This window comes from Carica papaya, chromosome 4 (assembly GCF_054855325.1).
Source record: "Carica papaya isolate Zhongbai chromosome 4, ASM5485532v1, whole genome shotgun sequence".
Lineage (NCBI taxonomy): Eukaryota > Viridiplantae > Streptophyta > Magnoliopsida > Brassicales > Caricaceae > Carica > Carica papaya.
The window spans coordinates 22,991,567-23,013,717 of NC_142312.1; the positions used below are offsets into that span (position 1 = coordinate 22,991,567).

Genomic DNA, 22,151 nt, shown 5'->3' on the forward strand with positions numbered 1-22,151 from the left:
GCACCCTGCAACTGATCGAAAAGGTCATCAATCCGGGGGAGAGGGTACTTGTTTTTAATTGTTACCTTGTTTATCATTCTATAATCAATACACAGTCTCAACGTTCCATCTCCTTTCTTTGCAAAAGTAACCCCGGCACCCCATGGGGAAATGCTGTGTCTAATGAAGCCACTGTTTTGTAGCTCAGTGATTTGTTTCCTTAGCTCTTCCATCTCGATGCGGCTCATTCGGTAAGGAGCTACCGAGATGGGTTGGGTTCCTGGCTGTAAGTCTATGGTGAACTCGACCTCTCTGTCCCCTGGTAGACCGGGCAGTTCATCCGGAAATACGTCTGGAAAGTCTCGGACTACTGGAATCTCTTGGATACAAACTTCCTTCTTGGGTTTACCTAGTTAGGGAAAATACAATATCAACGCACTGGGAATTAAGAAGAAAAGAATTTGTCATTAGGGAGAATCAGTACCGAATAATTTTATTAACTTGTAAATGGCTCCTCGTTGGGAGGATTAAATACAATCTTTTTATTAAAGCAGTCTATGGTGGCGTGATACGCCGCCAGCCAATCCATTCCTAGGATTACATCAAAATCCCCTGTGTCTAACCCTATCAGGTCTACCCTCAATTTCCTATCTGCTATCTCCACGGCACATGCCCTGTAGACAACCTCTCCTAGTAATGTCTCCCCCCCAGCGGTAGATACAAACAATAATGAATCAAGTCTATCAGGTGGTACACAAATTTTGGAAGCAAGAACATGTGAAATAAAAGAATGTGATGCACCAGTATCAAACAAAATATGAGCAATGTGGCCAGAGATAGTATACATACCATGTACCACGTCCGGGTTTGCATCGGCATCCTTCTGGGTAAGGTTGTAAACTCTGCCCTGGATTGGAGGCCTCCCTTGATTCTGGTTCCTAGGGCACTCCCTCGCATAGTGCTGGGCACTGCCGCATATGCGACAGGTGTTGTTGAGGCGGTAGCAGGGTCGGTCCCCATGATCCCTGCCGCAGTACTGGCAAATCTTCCCACGAGCTACCCCCATAGCTTGAGGAGGGCCCTGAACGGCAGGCCTAGGTCTCTTACTGGGTTGGACAGGCATGGTAGGCGCTGGCCTGCGGAGTGGGGCTGAAGGTCGGGAACTTCCCGTTAGCTGAGGGCGGGTGTCGAAGCTCCTTTCTATGATCTGCGCCTTTGCCAGGACTGCCGAATATGTCTCGAGCTCCATCACCAACAAGTGCTGTCTGATCTCCGGGCGGAGACCCCACTGGAATTTCCTGGCCTTTCGGCCCTCATCCAACAATGTCTCCGGGGCATGTCGGCCCAGCTCCAGGAACTTGCGGGCATACTCCGACACTGTCATATTACCCTGGACCAACTGAGCAAATTCAATTTCCTTTAAATGTTGGATGTGCTTAGGGAGATACTCCGCATGGAAAGCCGCTAGGAACTGCTCCCAAGTAACTGGTACAGGCAGGGTGGCCCGCTTGAGCTCCCACCAGCGTACTGCTTCCCCTACCAGCATGTAGGAGGCAATGGCAGCCCTCTGCTCAGGAATTACTCCCAAGGTCTCAAAGGCTCTCTCAGTCTCCGCCAGCCAGTATTGGGCCTCTTCAAAAGAGGATCCCCCCGAAAAAGTAGAAGGGTTCAGTCTCCTGTACCTCTCTATGAAGCCAGGGTCGATCAAGGAGGGAGCGGGGTCCCGAGGTAAAGGAACTGGGGCCGGCTGAGGGTGAACTGGGGGACCCTGTGGTGGCGCCTGCTGATGGGGTGGGGGCACTAGAATATGCTGTGGCGGTACCTGTTGGTACTGTGGCTGTGGTACCGGGTCGTACCGCGGCTGTGGTGCCGGGTGGTACTGTGGAGGAACAGGCTCCTGCCGGGGTGGCTCGGGATCAGCCTGCTGTAACGGGGGCTCAACCTGCGCTAGCGGAGGAGGTCCGGGTAACTCCCTTCTCTCCTCTTGCCTTCGTTGGGCAGCTACGAGAGCTTCCACCATCTCATATAATCTGTCCAAATCCTCCCGAAGCAAATTATCGTGGGCCGCTCGGTTTAGTGGGGGCCTTCCTCTCCTCATTTCTGTGTACCTGCATTTACAAGGAATGGTTGAGTAACGACCCATCGGTGAGTATTTCTTTAAAGGACTATAGTGTAAGGGATGGGTCCGAGGAAATGCGGCTCTGATACCAACTGTAACAGCCCCGGAAATATTAAAATGAAATGAGTATTTAAATATATCGAATGCGGAAGCGAGATCAAAATTTCAGTTAACATCCCTTACACGAAAAACCAAACAAACGTACTTAAAATATAAAAGGTTAAACTAACTAAGAAAGAAAACTCGAAAATAAACTATGCGTATGACTACAGAGTCTCTAGGCATCCCCTTCGTCGTCCTCCTGCGGAACGGGCTCGGGAACCATGTCTTCCTGATCTGAAATGGTTAATTAAGGAGTGAGCTACACTAGCCCAGTAAGAACATCACGATATCTCACCGTCACGGAGATAAAGGTGGGTAGAAAACCACAAAAAGACCAATGGAGCATAATTTACAACAAAACCTTTTATCAATAATAAAACTTTTACCATCCACTTACCTTGGTGGAATTTATGAAAACAATATGATAAAAACAATAACATTATCATAATCATTGAATAATCTAAGCTGTAAAACATAACACTTATCACGCCTCTTGTAATTCAATCATTGTACAACATATCTTTTTTTCTCCTTTACCAGCCTACTAGTATCCGTGGGGGTCCATAGGGGTTCCGCTACCCGTTAACCTTTAACATTCATAATCAGTTTCCAGGGCCGTCCCCATACCCCGTCCGGTATGAGCGCCAAAACCATGAACCTCAATACCCCATCCGGTATGAGGGTGAAACGGGCCGTCCCCATACCCCGTCCGGTATGGGCGCCAAAACCATAAACCTCAATACCCCGTCCGGTATGAGGGTGAAACGGGCCGTCCTCATACCCCGTCCGGTATGGGCGCCAAAACCATAAGATCTCCATACCCCGTCCGGCATGTGAGACCACAATCCCGGTAGGGTTCCCTACGGACCCGGTCCGTCCACCATCTCCCAGGATATCTAGTCAGGCTGACCCCCATAATACAATTATCAGTCTACACAATCTTTCATTTTCCTTTTCCTCAATCAGCATCATCAATTCACATTTAAACAAGCAAATCGTAATTCATACCAACAGACAACATACAGTATCAGTTTTTCAGTCATTCAACCCATAATTAATAAAAACGTAGTACATGCACACAAATCTGTAAAATGAACACATCAAACCTCATTTTGCATTTAAAGCTGTAAACAGGCCAAATAACAGTAAATCATCAATCACACTAGACTCGGGCTCCATTAGCAACCTTAAGCAATTTCACACATGCATTAATTCAAGAAATACCGTTTTATCATTTTGAACTTTAATACCGTGATAGGAAATAGGGTGAGGGGTCCTTACTTGTTTTCGGGATCCGAATACGATTCACAGTGCGCCTGCAGGCTGTCCCTAATTTTCCCTGAATTTTTCCCGGGGAACTGAAACACACTAACAGTACCTGCACGTGTTCCAAAAAAAATCCAAATTAGGCCCAGGGCCTCTTTCGGCCCAAATCGCAACTCCGGCACGGCGGCTCCGCCGTGCTCCGGCGACGGCGCCGCCGCTGGCGGCGGCAAGTCGCCTCGGGTTGGCTGTTTTCGGCCGAATTCGGCCACGCTCGCATTGGTCCTTGTCAGAAAACAACCCTAGGGCCCTCGGGGGGCCAAAAAATCACGGAAAAACGGAGCTTACCGGCGGCGGCGCTCTCGGGTGCAGCGGCTCTCCGGTGAGGTTCGTGTTTTGGTGATTCGGCTCCGGTCAACCTGTAGAGAAAAGAATGGTGATCACGGTGATATAAAAATTGCATCGAACGGAGGCCGGGAAGGGCCTCGTCGGAGGCAAAAAACGAGAGGGGGTGCGGCGGCGCCGCTGGGCTTCGGCCGCGTATTCCGGCCGTTTGGCCGGGATTTCGGCCTCGATTTGGCCATAGGAGGAATCAACGGGGAAAAACGAGTCGGGGGTATGAAATTTACCTCGATCGGCGGTCGGAAATTTCCCCGGTGCGGCGGCGAGTGGCGGCGGGTGGCGGCGGTCGGCCTCTGGTTCGTCTTCTCCGGCGAGCGGCTGGCGGCTAGGGTTTTTGGTCTGGTGTGGGGGTTCTATTTATAACCCCTTGCCTTTTGATCACAGCCGTTCATTTCGTTTTAATCTGGGCCGTTCGTTTTTGATTGAATCTGGGCCGTCCGTGCGTTTGAATCTGGGCCGTCCGATCGCGCGATTGATCTGGGCCGTCGGATCGCACCCACGCGGATCGCCAACGTGGCTCCTTTCGGAGTGACGCGATCTTGCCACGTGGCAGGCCCTGGTTGGCCGGGACTGCTGACCGGGCCTGCTGACGTGGCTGCTGACGTGGCACCCTTTTTTTTTTTTTTTTTTTCTCCTCCTTTCCGGGTGCTACATTAAAACTTTAAAATTTTTTACGATATATATAATATTTATTATATCATACAATTTAGATTTAATTAATTTTTAATTGACTACAAATTTTAAAATTATATAACAAATGAAATTTTAATTTTTTTCTTCATCATGGAGATGTTCTACAAACTATTTAAGTATAAAATTTATGTTTTTATATTAATAATTATAATACGATATTTTTTTATTTACCTTTATGATTAATTTTGTTCTAATAATTATATTAATTTATTGTAGATCCACTTCAAACACAAAATATTAAGATCATTTTATTATACTTAAAGATAATATTTTTATATCTTATTAGAAATATTTTTGTCTTTATAACTACTATTTATATAAAATAATACATTGTTGTTTTTATATTAATGTAAAGAATGTAAAAAATCATACTATCAGTATAGTATATGACAAAAATCTATTATTTAAACAAATTTTACTTTTTTTATTAAAGTAAATTTTATATCATTTGCTTTTTTGTATAATTAAATTTTTTTCATTAACAAAAAAAAGTATCAAAAATAGGGAAAGAACTTTTTATTTGAATTGACCCGGTTAATTTTAGTAACAATTTCATGGCGAATTTAGTTTAGATTGATAAAAAAAAATTATATTGGTAAGGCGGGTCTAGATCTCAACTATTAAAACTCATTTAAACCTAACTTAATATTTTTGTTTTATTTATTAACATAAATATATAAAATTTTATATTTTTACATGAATATAAATATATATATTATATATAAAAATATTTATTTTTTTTTATAATTGTACCAAGCAAGTTGATAATTTACAAATCCGATATGGTCAAAAAAAATTTAAGAAAATGGTTTAGGTTCATTATTATATGAGTAGTTAAGACTAAATTTGTTGAAATCCACTATGAACCTACTTTATTATTTTTCCCAAAAAATCTAATCCAAACATATGTTCGATGTGACATTTTTTGCATACTTAAAATTGATAAGGTAGCTCACATGATAAATTTATAATTTTCTATTTAGGTAAATGCACTATTAAGTCGTTAAATCTTTTAAATTTTTATTTAATTAAATATTTTACTTTGATTTTTTAACAATTATGTGCTCGAACTTTTATATTTTATTTAATTCAATATTTAATGTTTGAACTTGTGTTCAATTAAGTATCTAGTTAAGTATTTTTACTGACAATATTAAGCATAGTGTCATAAGGCACATTTACAGTGTGTCTGGATTATGGGTATTTACTGTGCGATATAGTATATTTTATGATTTTTTTTTGTTTGGATCATTTCCAAATAAATAGTATGATTGTTTGGGTGGTATTTAGTGGTAAATTATTTTTCTATTCTTTTTCAGATTTTTCAAACCACTGATTCGATAGTTTTTAATGGTTGAATATTTTTCTTATCGTCTTACCCTCACAAACATTTATTAATTCCCTTTTTTACCTTTAATTAAAACCCAAATTTTATTTATTTTCCCGACCTGCTTCTGTTTTGTCCACCGCAATCGTTCTCTTCTCAACTGATTTCACTTCTTCCGCTTCCTGAGTCAGCTTTTGTTGTTGCAATTGTCTTTGTAAAAACTTGAAACTAAAATAAAGGGATTTATTATCTAAATGCGAAAGCGAACAATAAAGTTCGGGTTTACATTCCTTTCACAGAAAATTGAAATGACCAATAGGGTTACGAGAATGTCTCTTTTATATTAGTTCATAAAAAAATAAACGATAATTAAAAACAAATAAATAGATATCCTAGGGGTTAACCTCTACTAGCACTTGAAGAGAGTATGGGAGGTGAACTACTCACAACTCTCTTATTGATCGGGATATGGATATTGATTTTCTTGATCTGAAATGGTTAATGAAATGATGAGTTACATTAACTCAGTAAGAATATCACTCTAATCGTTAATATGGAAAATCGAATGTTGGTAAAAATCACAAAATAACTAATGGAGCCCTTTATTTAAGTAAATTTGTTTAGAATAGATAAAACTGTTTATTTTATACTTACTGTTGCGAGTTTTTCAAAATCAATTGACAAAGACAAATACTTAGATAATATTATGATTTCATGTACAAGTTAAACAAAATTAGCAATTTTCTTTTTAGCCTGCTTATTGGAACCCTTGAGGGTCCATATGGATATTCATCTACTCATGAACTCAATATCTAGATTTATCAGTTAGGCCGACCGTCCCCATATCTCGTCCGATAATAAGTGCCAAACACACTATCGCCTCGATACTCCGTCCGATTTGAGGGTAAACCATGTTTTCCAAACCCTTAAGGTATGGGACTTCTCAACCTCGTCCGACTGAGATAATGTTCACAGTAGGGTTCCCTATATACCGAGCCTGCCCACCCTTTCCCAGGGTGCCCAATAAGCTTTTCATACATATATCAATATCATCAATCAATTATTAATTTCATGCCAATATTTCGTATTCACAAATTAACAGTAAGTTACGCAAACATGCTATATGTACATTAAACACATAGTTGTGATATTTTATTTTAGAACAGATCGACACGAGAATGTGCAGTGAAGTAAACTAAACAATCGAAAAAATAATTCAAAATCATTAATTTAAATATGCACAATATAATAATAGGCAATTCAAGCAATATAGGAAAATACATAATGAATTAGAGCAGATATGAACTGACTGATTCTGACTCCACTAGTGATCTATAATTATTTTTAAGATTTTTCTAATCTTTCACAAAATATAAGATATTTAATTATTAAGCCTCAATTTATCGTTATAGGAAATAGGGTGAGGGATTTTTACTGGGATCGGTGTTTTGAAACGCTGTGCTATCCACTACATCTCCTAATGAGCTCCGAATTTTCTGAATTTTTTCTGCGGAAATTAAAACACTTGTCATGTACCCAAAAATACTCCAAAAATCCAAATCAATGTTGAAAATTCTTTTCAGTCAATTTTAGGGGTTCCGACACAGTGGGACCGTCGTGCTCCGACGTCAGCTCCACCACTCACGGTGGTGATTCACCTCTACCTGGTCGATTTTTGTCAATTTTGGCTGATTTTGTATGTATCTCTTGAAAAAAACACGTTAGGAAGCTTCAATTTGCCAGAAAAAGCAAAAAACTAAACCTACTAGCAGGGGAGTATCTAGGTGTGGTGATTCTACTAGTTCTTCGTAGCTAGGGTTTCTCCTTCAGCTAACATGTGTAAAAAATGACAGTAAAAATAATGGATAAAGAATCGTATGAAACAGGAAATGGAAAAAGGCTCGTCGGAGGGATTTTAGAGTTTTGGGCCTTTTTGCTCCGATATGGCCACAAAGAGACTCAAAATCGAATTTTGAGCAGGAAGGGAAAAATTTTATTTTTTTTGCAGTCAGTGGTGGCTTCGGTGCAGTGGCAACCGGAGGCCGATCTTCTTCTCTAGCATCTGGTTCTTCTTTTCTAGCAGGGGTTAACAGCTAGGGTTAGGTTTTCCTATAAAAAACAATTTAAATACCCTCTTCTCTTCAATCTGAGCCATCCGTTTGTGTCGACGTAGAGTGAGGAGGACCATTCGATGGTTTTTTGTTTAGGCTTATGGTGTGGGTAAATCCAGACCATCCATCATGATCCATCTCGTTATTTCTATTGCATCTAAAGAATGAATAAATCTAGGTCATTCACGCACGCAGGATGAGATCTAGGTTGTTGGATCGCTCATGTGTCTTCCCGCATGGTGCCGATGTCAACGGAGTTACCACACGGCGTGCTCCGGTTTGGCACGGCTGCTGACTAGACCGTTCCACTTTACCAAACTTTTTTTTTATGTTTTAACCCCTCTGTTTCTAATTTTTCTTTCAAATACACTATCTAAATTCAAAATTTTACAAATTTTCTCTAAAATTACTTTCAATTTCATCCCTAATTCATTTTTTCTCAAAAATTCAATAAAATTAAGTTTAAATAAATAAAATTAATTATCAACAAAATGTATAAATAAATAAAATAAAGAAAATAATCCCGGACTAATTTTTGGGTCCGGGTATTACAACTCTACCCCCTTAAAAAAATTTGATTTCTCAAATTTGTCACCTTCTCTCTTAATTAAACAATTGGGGGTACCGTGCTTTAATGTCTGATTCTAGCTCTCAAGTGACCTCTTGTTGTGTGTGATTCTGTCATAGAACTTTGACGAAAGGAATCTCTCTGTTGCAAAATACTCTGTTCTTTCGGTCTACAATGTCTACTAGTACCTCCTCATAAAATAGATCCTCCTAGAACGACAGGGGCTCGTGGGACAGGATGTGTGAGGGATCTGAATTGTAATTGCGTAGTATGAACACATGAAACACATTATGAACTCTGGATAGCTCTAGAGGTAGTGCTAATCTGTAGATAAACGTACAAATTTTGTTTAAAATTTCAAATGACCCTATGAATTAGGGATTTAATTTCTCCCTCTTGCTAAACCTACCGATTCTCTTGAAAGGGGTGACCTTAAGAAACATTCGATCGTCTTTCTCAAATTTTAAATCCCTCTTTCGAGTGTCCACATAACTCTTCTGTCTACTTTAAATTGTCTAGATGTTCTTCTTTATTTTAATTATCTTGGTTGTAGTCTCCTCTACAAGATCTAGGTCAAATAATTATCTATCATCCACCTCTTTCCAACAAATCGGTGACCTACAAGGTCGGCCATATAATGCCTCATGTGAGACCATGTCGATGCTTGCTTGATAGCTGTTATTATAGATGAACTCTATCAAATGTAGGTGATCATCCCAATAGTGGTCGAAGTCTAGAACATAAGCTTGGAGCATATCCTCCAGTGTGCGAATCGTCCTCTCTGATTGTCCATCAGTTTGAGGGTGGAATGTGGTGTTAAATGACAGTTTTATTCCTATGGCTTGCTGAAGACTAGACCAAAACCGAGAAGTGAACCTGAGTCTTTGTCTAATACTACTATCACTAGGATTCCATGTAACCTGACTATATTATGGATGTAGATTCTTACTAGCTTGTTTAAGGGTTCGGTCATCTTGATAACTAGAAAATGAGAGGATTTGGTGAGTCAGTCGACAATTACTCAGATAATATCATGTCTTGAGCGTGCTTTAGGCAACCATGTCACGAAATCTATTGTAATATGTTCCCAATTCTACTCTAGGATCAATAACGGCTGAAGTAGCCTGTCTGGGCGTTGATGCTCTGCCTTAACCTATTGACATACCAGATACTTGGAGACAAAGTCAGTTATATCTCTTTTTATCCCGCTCTACCAAAATTGGAATCGCATACTTTGATACATTTTATTACTTCTGGGATGTATGACGAACTTGGAGATACGAGTCTCTGTCATAATGTCTCTTTTTAGTTCATTATCATATCAAACATATACTCTATCATGAAATCTGAGCAACCCATCAGCAGAGACTCAAAATTCTAGATACTCGCTGTTCTGTATCATTTTTAAGAGCTGCTATAGTGGAATTGGTTAATTGAGCTTCTTTTATTCTCTAGATCAATTCGTGTTGGACAGTTAGGTAGACCAAGCATGTAACTCTTTTCAAGTATTGAAGTCGTATTTGTTGTGCAGCCCTTACTACCCTACATTTAGAAACTATTAAGTGAGCTAATATACCTGCACTTCTTCTGCTGAGCACATCGGCTACCATATTACCATTATCCGGGTGATACAAAATCTTGTAATTATAGTTCTTGAGGAGCTCTATCCAATGCCTCTGACGCATGTTGAGATCCTTCTAATTGAATATATAATTCAATCTCTCATGGTCTGTATAAATCTTAAAAGTCTCCCCATACAAGTAATGACACAAGATCTTTAAGGCGTGAATAATAGCGGTAAGTTTTAAGTCGTGGATTGGGTAATTATTCTCATGACTTTTCAATTGTCTAGATCTATATGGTATGACATTCCCATGCTGCATCAGAACACAACCCAACCCTAGATAGGAAGCATCACTATACACTATGTATCCACCTGTCCAACTTGGTAGAGCCAACACGGGTGCAATAGTCAACCGGTTCTTGAGTTTTGTAAAGGTTCTTTCGCAATTCTCATTCCATAAAAACTTAATGTTCTTATTTGTGAGTTGGGTTAAAGGAGCGGCTAAACTAGAAAATCTTTCTACAAACATGCGGTCATAATCTGACATTCTCATAAAGTTACGAATCTCCTTAACCGATGTCAGTTTCTCCCAATCAAGTACTGCTTCAATTTTGTTGGAGTTCACTAATACTCCATCCCTTAATATAATATGTCCTAGAAAGGTAGTTTACTCGAGGTAAGACCCACACTTACCCAATTTTGCATACAATTTTTTTTTCTGAGAACCTATAAAACTTAAGTCAGGTAGTGAACATATTCCTCTATGATCTTTGAATAGGGCAATATATCATCAATAAACACAATAATAAACTGATCTAGGAATTATCTGAAAATATTGTTAATCAAATTCAATAAAAATGGCTGACGCATTGGTTAGCCCAAATGGCATGACCAAGAACTCATAATGTCTGTACCTGGTTGTAAAGGCTGTCTTGGGAATGTCCTCTGCTCTTATCTTTACTTGATGGTAACCTAAATGTAAGTTTATTTTGAAGAAAACCTGAACACCCTGAAACTATTCAAAAAGGTCATCAATTCTAGAAAAAGGGTATTTGTTTTTTATTGTGAATTTATTCAATCCCCTATAGTCAATACATAATCTCAACGTCTTATCCTCTTTTTTTACAAATGTGATTACAACATCCCAAGGAGATACACTATACACTATGTCAAACCCACTATCCTGCAATTTATTGATCTGTTTTCTCAACTCTTCCATATTAACACGACTCATGCGGTAAAAGTCAACCAAGATAGGCTGAGTGTCATACTAAAGATTTACGGTGAACTCAACTACTTTGTCCACTAGTATTTTGGGTAGTTCATTAAGAAATACATCTGAAAAGTCTTGGACTACCGGGATCTCTTGAATGCAAACTTATTTTTTAGGTTTGCCTAATGTAGATAAAACAACTGAGTTAAAGCGCTATGTAATAAGAAAATTGTCATTAGGGAATAATATTTAAAAATTTTATTAACTTGTAAATGATTCTTCGTTAAAAGGGTTGAATACAAGCTTATTGTGAAAACAATCTATGGTGGCGTGATACGTCGCTAACCAGTTCATTCTCAAAATTATATCAAAGTTCTCTGTGTCTATCTATATCATATCTACACTCAGTTTTTTATATGCTATTTCTATGATACAAGCTTTGTATATAATCTTCTTTAGTAGTGTCCTACTTTCAAGAGTAAACACAAACATCGCAAAATTAAGTTTTTTAAGTAATACATTTAAGTTTTTTTCAAAAGCATGTAAGACAAACAAATGTAAAGCACCAGTATTAATCAAAATATGTGCAAGGTGATTACAGATAGTGTACATACCCTGTATCATATTGGAGTTAGCTTCAGCATCCTCTTAGGTGAGTTTGTAAGCTCTGTACTAGATAGGAGGTCTGACCTGATTCTGATTTCACGGGCACTCTCTCGCGTAATATTGAGTACTCCCACATATGCAACATATATTTTTTAGATGATAACAGGGTCGGTCCCCATGATCTTTGTCACAGTGCTAGCAAGTCTTACTGCGTCCTGTTTCTGGAGCCTGAGAAGAAGGATGAGTCACTAGCCTAGGCTTATTGTTCTACTGAACCAGTAGAGTGGGTGCTAGTCTGCGGTGTGAAATTGGGGGTCTGGGATTTTTCACTACTAGAAGGAAGATACGAAGGTTCATCTCTACTAATTGTGTCTTGGCTAGAACGACTGAGTAGGTACTGAACTCAAATACGTACAACTGATGTCTAATATTAGGACGGAGACCTAACTCGAACTTCCTTGCCTTTCTGCCTTCATCCATCATACTCTCGGGAGAATACTGATCCAACTCTAGGAACTTTCAAGTATACTCTAACACATTCATATCACCTTGAACTAGGTGTGCAAACTTCATTTCTTTCAAATGCCGAAAGTGCTCTGGGATGTATTCTGCATTGAAGGCCATCAGAAATTGTTCCCAAGTGACTGGAACGGGTAGGGTGGCCTGCTTGAGCTGCCACCAGTGACATGCCTCTCCCACGAGCATATAGGTGGCAAGTACAACTTTCTATTCAGGAACTATCCAAAAGTCACGAAAGCCTTCTCTGTCTCAACTAACTAATACTCAGCCTTTTTGAAAGAGGATGTCCCTATAATGGTAGATGAGTTTAGTCTTTTATACCTTTCAATATAGCGTAGATCAATCATGGATATAATTGAGTCCCGTGGAAGAGGGATTGGATTATGCTGAGGAGGGGTTGGATGGCCCTGTGGCGGCACCTCGTTGTATGGTAGGGGCACTAGATTGTATTATGGCGGTGCTGGATGATACGATGGAGGAGTAGGGTTGTACCAGGGTGACTCCGAATCTTTCCACTGTAAGGGTGGCTCAAACTGTGGCAGCAAGGGAGGGTTAGATAGCTCCTTTCTTTCTTCCCGGGTCTGTTGGGCAGAGATAAGTCTCTTCAGTATCTCAAAGAATTGATCAACATCCTCTCAAAGCAAACCATCCCAGGCTGCTCGGTTTAGTTGGGACCTTCATCTCTTCATATCGTTGTACCTGTATTTCACAAGAAAGGGTTAACCAACAGTTTGTATTTGGTATTTTTAAGTCTTTGTGTAAAGAATGATTTCGACGAATGCAGTTATGATACCAACTATAAAAGCTCGAAACTAAAAAAAAAGAGATTTATTATCTAAATACGAAAACGAATAATAAAATTAGGGTTTACATTCCTTACACAGTAAATTAGAATGCCCAATTGAGTTACGAGAATGTCTCTTCTATATTGGTTCATAAAAAAAGACAAACAATAATTAAAAATAAATAAATAGATATCTTAGAGGTTAACCTCTACTAATACTTGAAGGGAGTCCAGAAGGTGAACTACTCACAACTCTCTTACTGATTGAGATTTAGATCTTGGTTTTCTTGATCTGAAATGGTTAATGAAATGGTGAGCTACACTACTCCAGTAAAAATATTATTATAATCATTGATACGAAAAATCGAAAGTTAGTAAAAATTATAAAACAACTAATAGAGCTTTTATTTAAGTAAATTCGTTTGACAACAGAAAAAACTATTTATTCTATATTTACCATTGTGAGTTTTCCAAAATTAACCTACAAAAACAAATACTCAGATAATATTATGATTTCATGTACAAGTGAACAAGATTAATAATTCTCCTTTTAACTTGTTTATTAGAACACATGGGAGTCCATAGGGATATTTCCCTACTCGTGAACCAAATATCTAGATTTATCAGTTAACCCGGTCATTCTCATATCTCGTCTGATAATAGGCGCCAAACACACCATCGCCTCGATACGTCGTCTGGTATGAGAGTGAATCATGTCTTCCAAACCCTTCTAGTATGGGACTTCTCATTCTCGTCCGACTGAGGTAATGTTTACAGTAGGGTTCCCTATGTACCGGGTCTGCCCACCCTTTCCTAGTGTACCCAGTAATCCTTTCATATATATATCGATATCATCGATCAATCATCAATTGCATGCCAACTTTTCGTATTCACAAATCAACAGTAGTTTATGCAAAGAGGCGACATGTACTTTAAGAACATAGTTGAGATATTTTATTTCAAAACATATCGACACGGGAATGTGCAATGAGGTAAACCAAATAACCGAAAAAATAATTCAAAATCATCATAGTAAGGGAGTTTAAATACCGACATCTAGTTCTTCTTATCCGGCAGTTGGCGGCTAGGATTAGTTTCTCCTGCGAAGAAGAGTTTAAATACCCTATCCTCTTTGATCCCAGTCGTCATTTGTGTCGACGTGGAGCGAGGAGGATCGTTCGATAGTTTTTCGTTTAGGCTGATGGCATGGGCGAATCTGGACCGTCTATCATGATCCATCTCATTCATCTGATCGTATCTAAAGAAAGAATGCATCTGGACTGTTCACGCACGCAGGATGAGATCTGGACTGTCGGATCGCTAGACACGCAGATTGTTCTCGAGGCATCCCGCGTGGTGCCAATGTCAGCGGAGTTCCCATGCGGCGTGTTCCGGTTCGTCGAGATTGATGACTGAGCGGTTCCATGTGGTCAATCTTTTTTTTTGCATTTTAACCCATTGTTTCTAATTTTACTTTTAAAAACATCCACCGAATTCAAAATTTTATCCATTTTTTTCAAAATTATTTTTTATTTCGTGCATAATTTATTTTTCTCAAAAATTTAATAAAATTAAATTAAAATAAACAAAATTAATTATTAAAAAATTATAAATAAAAAAAATCATCTTGGGTCGATTTTCGGGCCCGAGTATTACAGTCTTCATCGGTGTTAGCTCCTTCACTTATCCTTCTTTCAATCAAGGTGTGTACTTATTTTTGTGGTGGTGATGATTTTTTTTATAATTAGTTTAGTTTACAGTGATTTTCTTTCAATCGAGGACTAAAAGAGAAAATGAAGATGATAACTTTTTATTTTGCTTTTCTTCTTCAACAAGTTATTGTTTTCTCTTCTTCAATGTTGTTTATTTTTTGTTGGTCATTAGGGTTTCCATTATATTGAACCTATTGCAGAAAACAAACTCATACTTTCATTCTTTTTTGTTGGTCATTAGAATACGTTTGCTTGAACATTTCTGCGTTTTCTTTTTCGTTGGTGAGCTTAAGCATTTTCTAGATGGATTGTATTGTTTGTTCTTGGCTAGGAGGGGTAAAATAATAAGCAGATGGTTATAACGTGTACCATGAATAGTCTATTTTCAAATTTTCTTAAAATGTACTATATTATATAGTAGAGAGTATTTGAACACTCTCCCACGTTAGCATCCATTTTAAGAATAGTGGTGTTAATAGTGGCTGATGGTCTGACCAAGGAAGCTTGTATTGCATCCTACCTATTTATGAAATCTGGGATAAAGTTAAGACACAAATTTGGAATGTTATTCACTGTTTTGTATTTCAAACAATGTTCTACCAGTCTACAACGGGTGTATGGGGGTAATCCTCATGTGCGTGGATATTGTAGACCTTTTGCATATGTTGTATCTGAGAGATGTATGAATATATATATATATATATATATTTTACCATGGCAAGATGAAATTATTTGAAGTTGCTAATTGGATTTTGGTGGGTTGGAATGGAGTTCTCCCAAGCAAATTGGATTTTAGTGGGTTGGAATGGAGTTCTCCCAAGCAAATTGGATTAACCTGTCTTTTTCTCTTTATAAGGTTGGTAGGAAGAAGTAGATATGGTTTTGTTGATGGGGCTACTTCTGTTGGGCTGTGAATGATCTGATTGGATAGAAATTGGAAGATTTTCAATAATAACAAATCTCATTTTTCTATTTTTTAGGATAAAATGTTTCTTTGGTACCCAAAAAAATAAATTACCCACCACCATATCCTTCTTCTTTCACGCAAACCAAACATCTCCTTCTTCTTCTTTTTCGTTTCTTCTGGTAGTTTGATCTGCCACTCATGTCTCTTATTCTTTGCCTTCATGTGTTCTTTCCTTTCTTTACAGTTTTATTTCTTTGTTATTCCAAAAACTAATTGATTTTCATGTTTTTCTTTAGTTATATTATTATTTTATTTCGGTTAATTCTGGATATGATCTCTCAGAAGGCTTTGATGTTTCATGGCTTTTTTTATAACATTAGATTATTATCGGTATTGATTTAGGTTGTCGAGTTCATGATTGGTCTGTCCTTGATTGCCTAGCCGATTGAGTTATTTTTTATTTTTTTTCATGATAATTTAATCTCTGATGTTTCCTTTTTTTTTTTTTTTTTTTTTTAACGCATTGGAGGCACAGTTTTATATACATCCCCATGTCCAGTTCTGTACTCTTTTTTTCAGATATTTCTTCTTCTAAGTTCTTTTCTGGTATTTTTAGAATCTGGGGCATAAGAGGGGGTCCTTGGTAGAGGGTAATAATGGTGGCACCTCCAATTCTTGCAATAGTCCCCAAAATTTTTGCTGATTCATCTTTTCTTTCAAAGTTAACTTCATCAAGCCTGAAAAAGCAGATAAACACAAAAATGAAGAGGAAGGATGATCACTTAACCATTCTTGAAATACTTTCATAAAAAGTAATAAGGATTTCGATATAGGGACTCGATACCTTAAAACAGCAGCCCTGATAAAAGTGATTATAGGAACCAATTTTTGTATTGCAGAAGCAAAGGTAGGAGATGCATAGTCCAATCCCAACAGATAAAATCCTTGATTTGCAGTTATTCTTATCATGAAGGAAAAAATATGTATGTATAAAAAATTGGTTTACATCATTATAATGTTGGCTTCTTTTTCATTTAGTTCCTACTTAATTCCTAATTTAAATTCTCTTATTAGTCTTTAATATGTGCATCAGCATACAATTTCTTTTGTTTTAGTTATCAGCACCTCCACTTTGAATTTTTTGTGAAAATTCAATTGGTAATCCTTTTCACTTTAACTTCTTTGAACTCATACCTTGAAATGAATTACATTCTCACTATTAAAGAATTTAAAGTGAGAGTGATTATGATTTGTATCAAATGCAATTTTATAAACTAGGTGAGTGATAAAGAGTAAATTTGTATAGCTCATGTACTTCATACCCTATTAATGCTAGAAGGAAGAACTGAACCAACAAAGTAATGTCTAAATCTTAATATTTTTTTCATTTTTCTTGGAAGGTCAAAAGTCAAAACAATTTTGCAGAGTTTTAGGAAGGTTTCAATTTCTAATCGTGTTACTATGGAAGTAGTGGTTGTTGAAGTATGGAATATCATAGTTTAAGTTTCAATTTCAAGTTGGATTTTTAAGAAAAAAATAAAAGGGGATAACCCTTCTCGCCATAAGCTAGCTCATGATATAGAGAAGCCCAGTTATGTTATCCCTGATCTTGTCCTTAAAAACATAACTTTTTGATTGAGGATTATGTTGTCTTTACATAAAATTTTTGATTGAGTATACATTTGCGAAAACTTATTCTTGTTTTATGTTTCCCCATAAAGAAGGAAAGATGGATCTTGCGAAACATGTAGTTATTTTAATGGGGTACTTTGTCATGCTTATTGCGATTTGTGTTCATAAAAGGAGAAAGCTTATGCTTACTCCTGAATTACTACTAGAGATAGAGAAAGTTCGAGATAAGTTGATGAAAAGCTTAGTTTCAAGTGAGTTTTGTCAACATATCATCAAGATGAGAGCTCTAACCTTTATGAATTTATATCATTTACTAGTTATTGACGGTGGATTTAAGCACAGCGTTTGTGCAACTGTTAAGGAACAAGTTGCCAAGACTCTTTACTTATTAGGACATAATGAGAGAAATTGAGTCCTATCTTGGCATTTTCGACGATTCGAAAAGACAAGTCATCATTTTCATATTGTGCTTCGATGTATAGTACAAATGGCAGATAAATTTCTTATTCAGCCAGATGGATCACAAGTGCCTTCGAAAATAACCAACAATTCTATATTATTTCCATATTTTAAGGTAAATATATAAGTTATTTAATTTATAATTTTTCATAACTTACAAGTTTAATTAAGTTTTTTTAAATAAGTATAAATTTAACCAATTAGAGAATAATTAATTTTAAGGTTGTGTTGGTGCAATTGATGGAATACATATATGTATGAAAGTGTCTAGAAGTGATGCCCGAATGTTTCATGGGAGAAAATATTACCCCACACAAAATGTATTGGTAGCTTGTACGTTCAATTTAAAATTTACATACATCCTAGTCGGGTGGGAAGGGATTGCATTAGATTCAAGAATATTAAAGCATGCATTAAACAAACTTGAGGATCCTTTAGTTATTCCCGAATGTAATTAAAATATATTGAATTTGAATATATAATGTATAAGTTTGAAAAAAAAAGTTATAATTCAAATTATTCATTATTTATAGTTAAGTTCTATATCAGAGATACATGGTTTTCATGTTACGGGGTGGAATAATTACTCCATACAGGGGAGAATGGTATCATTTGAGTGAATACTCAAGAAATCCACCATGCAATGCTCGTGAACTATTTAATCTTCGTCATGCTTCTTTACGTAATGCGATTGAACGTGCTCTTGGAGTTCTTAAGAAATATTTTTCAATTATTTCAAGCTCTAGTGAACCTCATTATCGCTTCAAGGCTCTTAACCACATTATATTTACTTATTGCATTTTGCACAACTACTTATGGGGAGAGGATCCAAATGATGAACTTCTTGTAGAGGTTGATGAAGAACTTCATCACGTTTATCATGATAAATAAAATCAATATAACATTAGGGATATTATTGAGGAAACAAGGAGGGGGGAAGTTATTAGAGATCATATACCAACTAATATGTGGGCTACTTACAATGCTTGATTATATTTTGAATCAATTGTGTTATTTATGACATTTGTATGGTTTATGACTTGTGAGATATTTTAATATTTTAATTGAACAATATAATTTGGAATTTGTATGTTATATGATTATATCTATTGGTTATATTTATTTGTGTTAAATAGTAAATAATTATATGATTATATCTGTTGATGTTGTATGGTATATGATTATATCTGTTGGTGTTGTGCTGTATGTTTTAGAAAATGGCAAAGAGGAACAGATCTGCAGATGGAGGGAGCAACCCTATTTATAAGAAAGATTCTATGAATGATGTGTTATTACATGCATAATAACACATAATCATTTACCATTATGTTGTTTCAATCATCAAATAATGACTTATATAAAATATTATTTTCAGATATTGAAACTTGTTAATTTGTAGTTTTAATTTTTTTTCATTTTCAGATAATTGAAAATGGGGCTAGACGAAGTACAAGACTCTAGTATAAATTTAGAAAATTTGGAAAAAATGTGTTGTATGTGAAATATGTAATTAGGAAACTGGATGTTTAATATGAAACTATGCTATTATTTTTTACTATTAAATTTATGTTAGATTTGCAATTGGAATGATTTGACGAGTGTTATATTTTCAAAATTCTTATATTTATGTCACTATACATTTTCTTCTTATTTTGTTTTTTAAAAATTGACCGCATACGTATTAATAAGATGATCATTGAAATAGATAAGTTGATTGAATATATACAATTATTTAATTATTTAAACATTAACAAAATTGAAAACTGTTCTCAATAAAATTTATTTATTTATTTTATTTATGTTATATAAATGATAATAATAAATATTATCAATAGATAATTTGTTAGATTATTTTTCAATTTATAATCATAAATAAAAAATTCTAGTTTTAAATTAAATTTTTATTCTTCTTAACAAAATTATTTTTTAATATTTTTTTAAAAATTTATTAAAAATTACAGTTTAAATAATTTTATAAGTTAAATAATTTAATTACAAGCTAAATGAGTTTTTTTCTTCTACTTTTCTATTTAATATTACATATAATAAGACATAGAAAAATTAGTAATTTGACTAAATATACAATTATATCATTCTATCAATCCAAATAAAATAGTTATCATTATGTACAATTACTATACCTTACCGTATATTAATTATCTACCAAAAAAATCATCTAAACATAACATTATGCAATATTTATATATTAAATAAATTCTAATATATTTTCTTTTACTTGAATAGTGATCAAATAGAAAACAAAAATAATATATTTTTCTATTTTTTTTATTTTGGTTATTATTTAAATTAAAAAGGATGTATTTTTAAATTTCATTTAACATGAGAATGTGACTCACTCGTTAATATCGCATGACATTACACTTAACATTACTACTTAAAGGGTTAAATAAATGCTTAGTTGGAGACAATTTGAAAACTCAAACACTTGCGAAAAATCAAAATTAAGGCACTCTATGAAGCAAAATATAGAATTTAGGCACTTTATAATGCATTTACTCTTTAATTTTATTTGCAAAACAATAAGAAAAAAGAAAAAATTAATATCTCACTCCCATATCTCTAGAGACACCTAATTTCCATTAAGATTAGTGTGTTGTTACTCTTTTTTCATTTTCTTACTTTGATTTTTAATTTATTTTTAAATATTTTTGCAAGTATGAAAAGTAGTCTGGTTATAAAATTTTTTAATAAATATTTTTCTAAACAGTAAATAATTCTCTTAAGGTATCTCTCTTTGTAACACCCGTGAATTGGAAGAGGGGAAAAAAAAAAAAACCACGTCAGCAGACCCAGTCAGCAGTCCCGGCCAATCAGGACCTGCCACGTGGCAAAACCACGTCGACCGGGGACGGGCCACGTTGGCGATCCGCGTACGCGCGATCGGACAGCCCAGATCAAGCGTGCGTACGGACGGCCCAGATGAAATCGCACGGACGGCCCAGATTTAATCAAAAAACGGACGACCCAGATTAAAACAAAATGGACGGCTGAGATCAAAAGGCAAAAGAGTATAAATAGAACCCCCACACCAGACCACAAAAACCCTAGCCGCCTGCCCTCGCCGGAGAAGACGAACCAGACGCCGGAGACGCCGGCCGCCGCCACCCGTCGCCGCACCGGGGAGATTTCTGACCGCCGATCGAGGTAAATTTCATACCCCCGACTCGTTTTTCCACGCTGATTTCACCTGTGGCCAAATCGGAGCCAAAATCCCGGCCAAATGGCCGGAAAACACGGCCGAAACCCAGCGGCGCCGCCGCACCCCTTCTCGATTTTTGCCTCCGATGAGTCCCTTCCCGGCCTCTGTTTAATGCAATTTTTATATCACCGTGATCACCATTCTTTTCTCTACAGGTTGATCGGAGCCGAATCACCAAAACACGAACTTCACCGGAGAGCCGCCGCACCCGAGAGCACCGCCGCTGGTAAGCTTCGGTTTTCCGTAATTTTTTGGCCCCCCAAGGGCCCTAGGGTTGTTTTATCGCAAGGATCGATGCAAGTGTGGCCGAATTCGGCCGGAAACGGCCGAAAACGGCCAAACCGAGGAGAATCGCCGCCACAAGCGGCGGCGCCGTCGCCGGAACACGGCGGAGCCGCCGTGCCAGAATTGCGATAATGGCTAAAAAGGGGCCCCGGGCCTAATTTGAGATTTTTTGGAACACGTGCAGGTACCAGTAGTGCGTTTCAGTTCCCCGGAAAAAATTCAGGGAAATTTAGGGACAGCCTGTAGGCGCACTGTGAAGCCGTGTTGGGACCCCGAAACGAGTAAGGACCCCTCACCCTATTTCCTATCACGGTATTAAAGTTCAATAAATGATAAAACGATATTTCATGAATCAACAAATGTGTGAAATTGTTTAAGGTCGCTAATAGAGCCCGAGTCTAGTGTGTTTGTCGGTTAACTGTTATTTGGCATGTTTTACAGTTTTAAATGCAGTATGAGGTTTGATGTTTTCATTTTATAGTTTCGTGTGCATATTTTACTGTTTTACTGATTATGGATTGAATGACTGGGATATTGATGCTGTATGTTGTCTGTTTGGCATAAATTACCGTTTTGCTTGTTTGTATGTGGATTGATAATGCTGACTGAGGGAAAGGAGAATGAAAGATTACGTGAATGGGTAATTGTATAATGTGGTCAGCCTGACTAGATATCCTGGGAGATGG

The 22,151-nt window shown here is 37.0% G+C and overlaps 2 protein-coding genes across 2 annotated transcripts; one reads left to right on the forward strand and one right to left on the reverse strand.

Moving 5' to 3' along the window:
• Window positions 1–337: 337 nt before the first annotated feature.
• Window positions 338–4,495, reverse strand: LOC148266459 (uncharacterized). The gene is made up of 2 exons (XM_088218184.1): window positions 3,482–4,495; window positions 338–2,434 (listed from the first exon to the last, which is right to left on the reverse strand). Exon 2 carries the CDS (start codon window positions 2,120–2,122, stop codon window positions 476–478), a length of 1,647 nt encoding a protein of 548 aa, XP_088074310.1. The 5' UTR covers window positions 2,123–2,434; window positions 3,482–4,495; the 3' UTR covers window positions 338–475.
• Window positions 4,496–18,157: 13,662 nt separating this feature from the next.
• Window positions 18,158–18,938, forward strand: LOC148266460 (uncharacterized). The gene is made up of 2 exons (XM_088219100.1): window positions 18,158–18,410; window positions 18,499–18,938. The coding sequence occupies exons 1-2, from the start codon at window positions 18,218–18,220 to the stop codon at window positions 18,849–18,851; spliced, it is 546 nt and encodes a 181-aa protein (XP_088075226.1). The 5' UTR covers window positions 18,158–18,217; the 3' UTR covers window positions 18,852–18,938.
• The last annotated feature ends 3,213 nt before the right edge of the window (window positions 18,939–22,151 follow it).

Coding starts and splice junctions, on each gene's coding strand:
- LOC148266459 (XM_088218184.1), bottom strand. CDS start 2,122: ATGGGTCGTTACTCAACCATTCCTTGTAAATGCAGGTACACAGAAATG.
- LOC148266460 (XM_088219100.1), top strand. CDS start 18,218: ATGAAAGTGTCTAGAAGTGATGCCCGAATGTTTCATGGGAGAAAATAT. Junction 18,411..18,498: donor TCCTTTAGTTATTCCCGAAT/GTAATTAAAATA, acceptor TTTATAGTTAAG/TTCTATATCAGAGATACATG.